General features: G+C 56.5%; 1 protein-coding gene across 1 annotated transcript in view; it reads right to left on the bottom strand.

Moving 5' to 3' along the window:
• Positions 1–416: 416 nt before the first annotated feature.
• Positions 417–12,146, bottom strand: part of LOC117645964 (diacylglycerol O-acyltransferase 1-like) — a 37,182-nt gene continuing 25,452 nt past the window's right edge. Inside the window, exons 5-13 of the mRNA XM_034386540.1 lie at positions 8,042–8,094; positions 7,146–7,254; positions 5,797–5,916; positions 4,669–4,843; positions 4,473–4,581; positions 3,531–3,575; positions 3,120–3,298; positions 2,892–3,042; positions 417–887 (exon numbers count right to left, since the gene is read on the bottom strand). Coding sequence (XP_034242431.1) covers positions 693–887; positions 2,892–3,042; positions 3,120–3,298; positions 3,531–3,575; positions 4,473–4,581; positions 4,669–4,843; positions 5,797–5,916; positions 7,146–7,254; positions 8,042–8,094 — 1,136 coding nt within the window. The 3' untranslated portion in view covers positions 417–692. The remainder of the gene's footprint in view (positions 888–2,891; positions 3,043–3,119; positions 3,299–3,530; positions 3,576–4,472; positions 4,582–4,668; positions 4,844–5,796; positions 5,917–7,145; positions 7,255–8,041; positions 8,095–12,146) is intronic.

The raw sequence follows: 12,146 nt of genomic DNA, 5'->3' as shown, positions 1-12,146 counted from the left end.
CCAGAGCCCGCGCCGACGGCAAGCATTCACAACCCTAAAGGGCACTGCGGAAATCAAGCAGGCCTCGTGGAAAGGCCTCTTTGATTTCTACGAGGCCTGCTTTTAAAGTGTATACTGAAGTGATGAACGCTTTGCCACCGCCAGGCGGCGCGGCTCGCCAGTTCCAGTCTACGGTGTAGGTCCAATACTCCCCGCGATAACTCCCGGGCGGCCCGCCCGTCGACGGCGAAGCACGGCATTCACTCCGAGCGTCGCTCCGTCCCTCTCGCACTCATGGGGCGTCCCGCAGCGTCCCGCAGAGAGGGCATCGTCTGCACCGTCGCTGCGGCTCGCCATGAACGCCGCCAAAGGTAGGGGACCGCCCTGGAGAGCGCGGTCGCCGCGCAGGACAAGAAACAAATTGGGGTGCAGAGATATTTAAAAAAAATGTAACATGACTTATATTTGACTTTGGTACGAAGGGAAGTAGAGTTGGTAGAAAAGAGTACAAAAATAACACGTCTGACACTCACACATAATACTGGTAACATTAGTCGATTAAGGTCCTGACTTTGCTGGGATAGAAACCACGCTACGCATAACATCATTAGAGTAGCCCCCCGAAACCCGCGGGTTGCCTTGGATGATTTTCTTCTTCAGTGCAACGAAAAACAACAACAAACAAGTGCACCGTCAACAGGGTCTACGACGGTCTACGACGGCACGCCCACGACGGAGAGCTCGAGCGCGGTGAGGCCGCCGGGGCCGTTGTAGGCCAGCTGGTAGTCGCGCACGTACATGATGATGGACAGGGGCTGGCCGATGACGATGGTGAACCAGACCACGGCGTTGCCCCACCGGACGCCGAACTTTCGGCACACCCACTCGCTGAAGTCGCCGATGGGCATCTGCAACAAGGAACCATGTTGTTGCTGTCGTCAAACAAAATGAGAACGAGTCGGAGCAGGAGCGGCCAGGTAAGGAAAAAAAACATATACACGCGCGGCAAAGAAGACATTATAACGAGCAATGACCGCATGAAGTCTCATTAACTCCGGCCTGAATTACGCGCGAGGCGCCCCGCCCCGCCCCGCCCCGCCCCGGATGGCAGCGGGATAAAAAGCGGGGAGGAAAAAAAAAGTCAACACGCACCGGGAAAACGGGGCAGGAGACAAAAGGAGCGCGGCACGGCCTTGGGCACGGCGGGCACGGGCAAATTGAGCGAGATGGCACTGCGCGGGGCGACACGGCGGCGTGGCTCGGTCGTGGCGGTCGCGGCGGCGAGCGAGACGCACATCGTGCAGTGCAGGCGACACCACACTCCAGCGGCCGAGCGAGCGGAGCGGCTCCAGCGGAAAAATGACGCAAGATAAAAAGGGGAGTCGGGAGTGCACTTGACTTTGGCAACGGGGACGCGGTGACAGTGACGGCACTTTGGGTACCGTCACTGGACAGCACGACAGCGAATATGTCATGAGGGGAACCAGGAGGGGAACCGGCGGAAGATGTGGTGCATTCAGTCAACTGTGGCGGAGCGGCGTCCAAAGGAAAGTTGAACAGCCTCAGTGGAGAGGCAGAGAGAGAGAGAGAGAGAGAGAGAGAGAGAGAGAGAGAGAGAGAGAGAGAGGGGGGGGGCATTGCTAAAGCCACGAGGGGAATGGGCGGCGTACCTCGCCGCGACCTGAGCGCGATGACGTCACCAACAGGAACCACAATCGCAGCAAGCCACAACTTTTGTTCATATTTTTTTCTGTACTTTCTATACTTTTTGTGCCAGTGTGTCGTTTCAATTCCACGGGCCAGCAGTCGCCGAATTGCAGTGCCCCCGCACACGCACACAGCAGGCACGCTGCGGCCCATAGGTTCCCATTGGTTGCCATTCCCGCTGCGGCTGTTGCCCGGCCGAAATGAATCCCCGACTTGTTTATACGACCATATAATCTGGGTGCGCGATGCGCCAGCCCGGTCCGCCCGCCACCCCAAACGCTCCGGCCGGCGGCCCCGGTAGCACGGGGAGGGGGAGGGGGAGGGTGCATTTCAAGCTCCTACACCACCTCTAATCCCCACAGCCCAAAGAAGTGAGAGGAGCGTGAAAACATCGACGAGGGATGCAGGAGGCAGGTGGACGGAAGGCGGGCGCGCCACAGTGGGCCAGAAGACCGGTGGAGGCGGACAAAACTCTAGACGTGTTTTGAGCTCCAGAGTCTCTAAATGGGACTCGAACCGAGTGTGTGACCCCGCCAATGGATTCCTCTCCGAACGAGGAATCCATTGGTGGGGTCACACTTTCGGTTCGAGTCCTGTTTAGCGCCTCTGGAGCTCAAAACGCGTCTAGAGTTTTGTCCGCCTCCACCGGTCTTCTGGCCCACTGTGCGCGCCCCTGCACGGCCCCGGCCCTGCCACACTGCGGCCTCGGGGGACACCGCGTCCGACGCGCCATCTCGGAGAGCCGCTCCGTCGCACTCCTCCTCCCACGCCCCTGCAGGGCGCCCCGCGAGTGCGAGAGAGACGCTGCGGCTCCTGGGAACCAGCCCGCAGGTGCAAAACACCCCGACCGTCCTCCAGCCGCCTCCAGCTGCCTCCAGCTCCAGCACCCTGCATTGAGCTGCGCCGTACTGGAAGCCTTGCTGGAAGCAGTGGCCGGCCGGCCCCGCGCCGCCCCGCGTCGCGTCGGGTTGACGACCTGGCCGGCCGTCCGCCTGCCTGGGCAGCAGCCCGACAGACCGCCACGATCAAAAGGTCCAAATAGCACTTGGCGCTACGCAAGGCCAGTCGGAACCGCGAATGCACGACCCGGAGTGGGCGATGACGTAATATCTGAGCGGCAATTGTTTTGAAGGGCGGCGCGCGAAGCAGCGACCGCCGCGCCCCGCCAAGACCCTGGTCGTCGTGGTGGTGACGCGGTGACGCACCTGGGCGACCATGGCGAGGAAGGCGTAGACGCGGAACATGCGGATGGGCGGCGACACCAGGTACTCGTGGAACACGCCGCTGAACACGAACGTGGCCCACTTGGCGACGGTCTTGGTGTAGCCGGCGCGGCGCATCGGCAGGTACAGGTGTCTGCAACAGCGAGAGCCTTGTTTCGACATCGCTACTTCCGACTCGCGGCAAGCAGAGCGGAGGCCGGAAGCACCCACCTGACACACCAGTAGTGGACGGGCAGGTTCCAGCGCCGCCAGTACACGTTCATGTCCTCCGAGTCCCACCAGTTGTCGTACGAGCGGCGGTCCGCGAAGCGCGTCAGCTCGCTCACCAGGATCATGTTGACGTGGAAGAGCTGGTAGAAAAAGACGAGCCACACCAGGTTGGTGGGCACCTGCAGCAGGCAGAGCAAGTCAGACAAACCCCCGGCAAGGCGCTTGGATCCACAGTGGGCCAGAAGACCGGCTCTCCTCGTTCGGAGAGCAATCCATTGGTGGGGTCACACGTTAGGTTCGGAGTCCCATTTAGCGACTGTGGAGGTCAAAACGCGTCCGGGATTCTGACCGCCGCCACCAGTCTTCTGGCCCACTGTGCGACCTAGTCTGGTTTCCCCGCAGTCCACTTACGGCGATCTTCAGCAGGCGCTCGGCAACCACGGACCACTCATTCCGCTGCAAACATCAACAAATGCCGTTACAAAAAACATCCCAGAGATTTTTCGAATATTTTTTTAAAAATCTGACTGGCCGACAGTCTGTGAATAAGCAGGCGGGCACTTCCCCTGACGAGCCTTTCCTCTGTGGGCCCTGCCCTGCCCTGCCCCTTTTATTCGATCCCCACTGCCCTCGTGGCCCAGGACCCTGGACCGACTGGGGCTCCGACCCCGCCGAGCCCCCCGGCGGCGCCCCCGCGGCACAGCGGGCCTTTCACGCCACCCCGCCCCGCCACAGCACTGCGTCCTTTTATTAATATCTCTTTATTTGCATTTATTTTCCTCACGCCGCCGTGAATGCGATGCTAGCCGGTCACGGGAAAAAAATTGACAAAAATAACAAAAAGAAAGGCCAACAACAGCAAAAACTCGGCGCGGCGAACGAAAACGATAAAGGCAGATACATTTGGCGCTCCGTCCCCCTGCCACCACATTCAAAGCGCGCGGGCCGGAACGGGCCGGAACCGGCGCAGGAAGTATCGATAAAAGAACACAAACGAAGCCAACCAAAATTGGCGGGGAATGAGTGTCGGAACGGAGTGGCGGAACGGAGTGGCGTGGCCGAGGTATGGACTGACTGGCTGGCTGCCGCTGCCTGCACTGCTAGAGAATCGCAGGCTGTATCCATGTTCCCCCGATCCGCCCGCCATCTTGAAGCGAACCGAAGGATTTGTTTTCCCTCGTTGCTTCTTAACTCTTGAAAGTTAAAAGGTTATAGTGAGCGAGCCGATTGCAGATCTCTGGTCGCGTCGCTGACTAGACCCCTTGACTTCAACGGCCCCGCTGGTCTTAACACGGCGGACTGAAGGCGACCCCTCGTTATGCCCCAACACGTATCCTGGCAATGCGTGCTCACCGCGATGGGGCCGGCCACGGCGGTGAAGGACGGGATGAGCCACTGCTGGATCATGGCGGCGTGCAGCGTGCCCACCACCAGCAGCATCGCCGCGCGCACCGCCACCCTCCTGGGGACAGAGAGGCGGTTCGTTAATGGTGGGCAGGGCCTTGGCAGGGCAGTTCGCGGCGCGTGCTGCACGGCCTCGCCTTCCCACCTCCAGTTGATGCTGGGCTTGCGCGGGTAGTCCATCTCGTAGCACAGCGTGGGCGCCACCGTGAAGTAGGCCAGGTTGCCGACGGTCAGGTTGTCCGGGTACACGGTCTCCTTGACGTCCGGCGCCACCGGGCTGCCGATGGAGGCCGTCATCGTCGTGGTGCCGTCGCCGACACCTGCAGCAGGCAAGATTAAAATGACTATCGCACAATCATCCTTCATCCAGCGGCAGGGACTAGTTTGGGGCCGACGGCGCGGCGGGGCGCCGGTCGAAGGAAAGGACACGCTGCAAAGTGGGCGGTGCAAACTTTTCGCCACCTAAAACTTGTAATCTCATTTACTAGCGGCCCCCGGACGAGCCCCCTGCCGCTGGGCCGCGCGGCCGCGCCCATCCTCCCTCTCTCTCCCTCTCCCCGGCAGTGCTGGCTGGCAGTGCTGGCTGGCAGTGCTGGCTGGCAGTGCTGGCCGGCAGAGCTGCCATCGGACATTTCTGTGGACATTCCTGCGGCCCTGCCGTCCCGCTGCCCCTCATGTCGGCGGCGGCGGATATCTGTGCGCCCCGCCCCGCCCCGCCCCGCCCCGCCCCCGTTCGACGTTCGACCCCGCCGGCGGCCGGTCGGCCGATGGGACAGGAACCGCGGCCCGTTTCACACAGGCGTGGCGCCCTGGAGGCGATTAACAATCCGAGGCGAGGCGGTGCTCGGGTGATGAAGCGTCGGCCTTAAAAGGGATGGAAACAAATAGAGCAGCCGCGCCGCCCCGCCCGCAGTGCCCTAACCAGCTTAAATTCGCGCGAAGTGGCGGGCGATTTGAATGTCAGCCCGGCCGGGCCGGGCCGGGGCGCCGTGTGTGGTGGGGCACACTCCACTGCAGGTCGGGCAGGCACACTCGGCGCCGCGGCCCCAGCTGCCTGCCACCCCCTCCCCACAAGAGGCACTTCCCCCGCATATTATTTCACGGCGCCAACCACGGGCATTAGTCATCAATTATTCGAGCCTCGGCGCTGCACTCTGCCGGCCAGAGGTCGCGTCACCGCCACCGCCACCGGCACCACCGAAGAGGCGCCGAAAGGAAAACGGGACCGCGCATTTTCAAACGGGAAAATGAAAATGTTGGAGACGAGACTCACCGTTCTGGGCTTGCTGGGCTTCATGCCGCCGCTTGTCTCGGGCCCACCAGCACGCGTGCACGAAGGACCACATCTTGAGGAACACCATGGCGTTGAACTGGCACACGCAGTAGCCGCCCACTGCAACAAGTTATTTCATTACGTTTTCGGCTCGGCTCCGCCCTGGCCTGGCCCTGGCCAAGCGGGGGGAACGTACCGGAACGCCGGCAACACCAGCAACAACAACAAGCCGGCCTCTTACATCGGCCCGCGCTGCTGGCGGCCTGCTGGCGGTGGCAGAGCGCAATTAAAAACTAGGCGAGGGAGACAGCGCCACACTTTTCTAAATTAATGACCAGCCTCGCGTGGGCATTAACGGGAGAGAGAGAGAGAGAGAGAGAGAGAGAGAGAGAGAGAGAGAGAGAGAGAGAGGAGAGAGAGAGAGAGAGGGAGAGAGAGAGAGAGAGAGAGGAGAGAGAGAGAGAGAGAGAGAGAGAGAGAGAGAGAGAGGGAGAGAGAGAGAGATGGAGAGAGCGAGCGAGAGAGAGACAGAGAGAGAGAGAGCGAGAGCGAGAGATAGAGATAGATAGATAGATAGATAGATAGAGAGAGAGAGAGAGAGAGAGAGAGAGAGAGAGAGAGAGAGATGGAGATAGGGGAAAGAGAGCGCGCGGTGGCGGCGCGAAGGGGTTAAATTAAGGAGAGGAGGGACAAGCACGGCAGCCGGGCCGAGGATGAGGGTTCTCGATGTAAACAAAGCGCCTCCCCCCCTTTCCCCCCTCGCGACGTGCAGCCGCCCCAATTATTTAGTAATTGGAGTCAAACCGCAGAGCCGCGTTTAATATTTCCGCGCGAGACGAGACGGGACAATGGCTCGGCGGAAACTTTGCGAGGTCTGGAGGGGGGCGATCACCGCCTGTCTCTCTCGCGCTGCAGCGGAGCTTCCCGCGAGAGCGAGAGAGACGGCGCGACGCACAGACGCACAGAAGACCGGTGGAGCGGCCAAAATTCGAGACGCGTTTTGAGCTCCAGAGTCGCTAAAGAGGGACACCAACCGAACGTGTGACCCCACCAATGGATTCCTCGTTCCGAGAGCGATCCATTGGTGGGGTCACACGTTCGGTTCGAGTCCCATTTAGCGGCTCTGCAACTCAAAACGCGTCTATCTATAGTTTTGGCCGCTCCGCCGGTCTTCTGGCCCACTGTGCGACGACGCGGCACTTCGCGCTGAATCCTTTGGCCTTCGGGAGGCGGGCACGTCTGAGGCTGCAGTGTCCTCGTGCGATAATCGAACTCGTGATGGTGCGGGTCGACCCGTCGCAATGGTGCGGCCGCGTGCTTCGTCCGAGTGGGCTGAGTGGGCTACTCACCGATGCTGATGGCGTCCCCGGCCAGCCAGATGCCTGCGATGGGGTAGGCGAAGTGCCACAGCATGTTCACGACGTGGGCCTTCATGCCGTCCCGCTCGGGCACCAGCTCCTGCAACACGACAAGGCTGAGGAACGCGGCGCGCGACGCGGCGCTGCAGCAGCCGAGGCATCGGGATTGGCTGGCCCATTAAACTGAGCCATTCCCCAAACGCCGTTCACGCCCCACTAGAATGCCGCACCCCGCCGCCCCGCCCCGTGTGTCCGATTAGAAATCGGAATGCGGTTGATGCAGCCTTGGCATGTCTGTCTGTCTGTCTGTCTGTCTGTCTGTCTGTCTGTCCGTCCGTCCATCCGGCCGGCCTGCATTCCGGATAGGGACACAGCGCGCAGCCCGTTTTTCCTTCTGCATGTTTGCTGCTTGTTTTCCCCGCTTTCCCCCTCATTTTCCTTTATTTCCTTTTCCCAATGGCCGCTTTTTCCAGCGCTCATTAACGGCAGCAGATGGTCGGCGCGGCTCGGCGCGGCACGGCCTGGCGACACGAGAACGGCGAGCACGGCCGATCGGGGCAATATCGGCCGAGGGCGTTGCAGAGCCACGCCGGGGAACACATTTACCGCGCATTTTCTTTTTTAAAAAACAAAAACAAAAGGAATACACGGGGCGCGGCGGACGGACCGGACAGCCCGCCGAAACACATTCGCCGACCAAGTTCGGCGGGGAACACAAAAGGTGGGCCTCCCCTCTCCCCTTCCCCGACACGAACGACGAAAAGTCATTACCCAGGAAATATACAAACAAGTCACATACACGCGGCGCGCACACGCGCGCCGCACGAATGCGACGCACGGTGCATGCGTGTGCGACGTGCGCGCCTATACCATTTTCAAAAACTTACCAGAGCGATGGCCTTTTCGATGCCCAGCGCGACAAATATCTGCACCGGCATGTCTGCAACACAAATCATTTGCATGCCATTGAAAATATGCGTCGGGGCCACAGAGGGACTCACACACACACACACACACACACACACACAGACACACACAGACAAACGCAGAGGCCATTAGGACGGGGGCCATACATGCCGGGGTGCAGCTGCACGAGGGGGCCTGGCCTGGTCCGGCCTGGCCAGCAGCAGGGTGCCGCAAGGGCTCGGTCATTTGGCGGAGAGAGAGAGAGAGAGAGAGGGAGAGAGAGAGAGAGAGAGGAGAGAGAGAGAGAGAGAGAGAGAGAGGAGAGGGGGGGGGGCGCACACTCACACAGCGGCAACGACAACGCGAAAACGGACTGGCCAAACACGGGCGCTGGCGTTACTCAAGGGCTGAGGGCGCCGCGAGTCTCAACCCGCCCCGGCCCGGCCCGCTCCAGGGTCCAGGCTCCAGGTCCTGGAAGGGAGGGGGTGAGGGAGTATCGACTAGGCTCATTAGCAGGATCGCTGGAGCGGCCCGTGGAGACCGCCGTGGAAAAACAACAACTTTTAATGAGAGCACCGATTATTATTCCTCTTTGGCGGGCGGAGGGGTGGGTGGTGGGGTGCGGAGGGCGGCGTTGGCTCAAACTGTATCAAGAAGGCAGCCGATCGGGCGAGGATATGAAAGCAGGAGAGCCAATAAACAAATAAATAAGGGGCGAGGAATTTCATCAAATCCGATCCGATCCGGCACCCCAGCGGGGCCTCGGGCTGCCTCGGGCTACCCCGGGCCCCACCCCGGACCACCGCCACGGCGCGGAGTCGCGCTACGGGGCCGGGACTGCCGGGAGTCACACATCTCCCCATCGGCTTCCGAAGAGCCGAGCCGCCCTGCCGAGTGTCGTGTCGTCTTGGGGCCGCGGGGCGGGGCGGGGCGGGGCCACCCCCAGCAGATCACGGCCACGGCGGCCGCGTCCCCTGCCACCCATCGACTAGCACTCGTCGGAGTGGGACAGAGCGACAGAGCACGCTGAGTCTTCTCTCTCTCTCTCTCCTTCGTCGACAGCGCCACGACACCACCACGGCGGAAGTGACCGAGCCCTCCTTGGCGGTCCGGAGTCCGGAGCGTCCGGAGCGGCCCGGCCGGCCGGCATAGCGCGCCGCCCCGCGCGGTCGGCGGATGTCAACAGTCCTAATTAGGTCTCCTGTCACTGCCGGCGGGGCGGGGCGGGGCGGGGAGGGGCGGGGCGGCAGAAGGGAGGCTGTATCGCAGAAGCAATGTGCAGTGATGCGCACGCCGGCCGCCTCCCCCAGCCTCGCAGAGCCTCCAGCCTCGCCCCGTCCCTCGCGCACCCACTGGCCAGCCCGTGCGGGTGCGAGAGAGACAGCGCTCTGGCCGGCGGGCTGCGGCTCAGGCCGGCCGGCCGGAACCGGCCCCCCGGGAAGGCCCCTGGCCGCCCCTGGCCGCCCCTGGCCGCAGGGAGGAAAAAAAGGACGCCAGAAGGGCATTAATTGCGAAGCCCTCTGAAGGGAAGAGAGCGGCAAGGAATAACTAGCCAGGGGAAGGCCTTCGGCCTCGATGCTGAGCTACTCTTAGTCGCGGATTGATTTGCATTTACGGTAGAATTTCTCAATGTTTGAAGCTTTGTCTTTCGTAATGTTATGCAAACATGTATTGTGTAATGTTAATGACAATGGTTGGATGGCAACACATTGTCAGTAGTTCGAGACCTCAAGATCCTAACAACACATCATCTACTCCTCCTGAAGGTTCCACTGCCAGGGATAGATTTAATCACAGAAATCAACAAGTTACTCCCTTAAGGAAATGCTCAGAACTCATCCCTGGTAGGCGGTATCAGATAATAATCTTGGCCAGGACTAACACCCAGTATGGGCCAGCTATACGTGCAACTATAGTCGATGACCGATCTCCAACTGGCAGAAGTTTTGCATATCTGCCAGTTCGGTTTCGCTCCATGTCTGACGAGGATATAAATGAGTTGAATGGACAAGCTGGCACGAATGATGGTTTATATATTATTTATAATGGGAAAGTGGGGAAAGCTGACATGGTTGAACTGGTTTAATTGAATTCTTCTAAAAATGAAAATTTTTTAGTCAAAATTATGAGTTAATTTTTTTTTGTGTCTCTTTCAGTTGTGCGCAATGAAGATCAAGCTGGATTTCATGAGGAGCTTCTCCCTGTTGTAACTCGTTTGTTTCCGGTTCTTTACCCTGGTCTTGGTGCTTCATCAAAAAAATTATGTGAAAGCTATTTGGCAAGCGGATTCCAATGTAACGCAGGTGTTTACAAAAAGCTTGATATACCTATACCAGTTTTGAAAGACATCCATTTTGCATTGATGACAGTTGATAGACTGTGTGAAGGCTGTGATGGCAACCATTCATTGTGGGCCATTGGTGGTGGTTTCCCTGCTTTTCTGCTCGAGAAAACTTGCATGTTTCAAGATATAGACATATTTGTGAATTGTAACAAAGACATGCTTGATTCATACACGTACTCGGTTCATACCATATACAATAATAATAGGCCCAATGTTCAGCTTGTGAAAGTGAATTTCAATATCAATTTGTTTGGGAGAAGTATCTTAGATTTAACAGTATGGCAAATGTTTGCTGCTTATGTCACTTTGAAGTTTGATTTGCCTGTCTGTAGATGTGCCTTCAAATTTTCATCTGGTTGTTTTTATGTTTTGGATATGAGCTCATTTCGTTATGTAATGCGTGGTTCTTGTCGAGGGAGGAGAAGGAAATACCTGAGTAGGATGTTGCCGTATGTCCGGACTGTGCCAAATTTGCAACAGCAAATACTTTATAATATTTTTGTAAAGTATCGCAGAAATTTGTAGACATATAATGAATATAGTTTGGTTTTAGAAACTATACCAAATATACAGGAGAATAATTTCTAGAATGTTTTGGTCAATTTTCGGTCAAGAAATTGAAATAGTCTTGTTTTAGAAGTTCTACTAAAAATACAAAAAAAAAAAAATTGTAAAATTTTTTGGTCAATTTTTGGTTTTGAGAGTGAAATAAAGAACTGAACCTTCATATGTTTTTCTTTTCAATTGCATAGATTTTGTCTGTGTAGTGCATAATGGAAATTGGTGCTTGTGCATGTGTGGTAAAATTTGTAGAGACAGAAATATTCAATATATAGCTAAAGTTACTATACAGAAAAAAAAATTATACACTGTTTTCGTTAATTTTTGGTCATGACATTAAAAAGAAGGTACTACAGCTCCATGTGTTGTTTCATTTTTCATATATTTATCTTGGGTAGTGGAAAATGGAATTTGGTGCATGTGCATGTGCATATGTCGTGATTATATTCTTTAGTGTAGATTTTTTGAATGATTCTAATAAAGTAATTGGAGGGGCACGGAAAGTTTTCCAAATTTGAAGATGGGCATAATGTTTAAAAAACATAATGTGGATGTAATGTTCATCTGAGGGAATGGGTAAACGTTGTGATGAAGACATGTATTTTTTCATGTCGTATATTTGCCTGACCTGTACTATAGAGTTTGGATTATGGAACTTCAATTATGTATACGCATATAAATAAAGTAAAAATAAACTGAGGAAGATACCTTTACTAAAATAAAGGTATCGGGAGGGGGGACGACAAATGAGCTATTCAAAATCCAAAGCAGAGTCATGAAGGCATGTTTTTTCACATTGCATATATTTGCCTAACCTAACCTAACGTAGCGCAGCGTAACCTAACCTAACCTAACCTAACCTAACCTATCCTAACCTAACCTAACCTAACCTATCCTAACCTAACCTAACCTAACCGAACCTAACCTAACCTAACCTAACTTCCCGTAATCTATCGTAACAAAATGTTATGAAATTAACCGAATTTGACTTTGGACTATGGAGGTTCGAGTATGGAGCTTGGACTATAGAGCTCTTACTATGTAGGTTGGACTATAGAGCTATGACTATGTAGCTTGTAGTATAGAGTCTGGATTATAGAGCTTGGACTATAGAGGTTGGACTATAGAGGATGAAGTATAGAGGTTGGACTATAAAGCTTGGACTATAGAGTATGGACTAT

Source organism: Thrips palmi, unplaced genomic scaffold (genome assembly GCF_012932325.1).
Source record: "Thrips palmi isolate BJ-2018 unplaced genomic scaffold, TpBJ-2018v1 HiC_scaffold_19, whole genome shotgun sequence".
Classification (NCBI taxonomy): domain Eukaryota; kingdom Metazoa; phylum Arthropoda; class Insecta; order Thysanoptera; family Thripidae; genus Thrips; species Thrips palmi.
The sequence above is the reverse complement of the archived record's forward strand: the minus strand, read 5'-3'. Positions and strand labels throughout refer to the sequence as shown.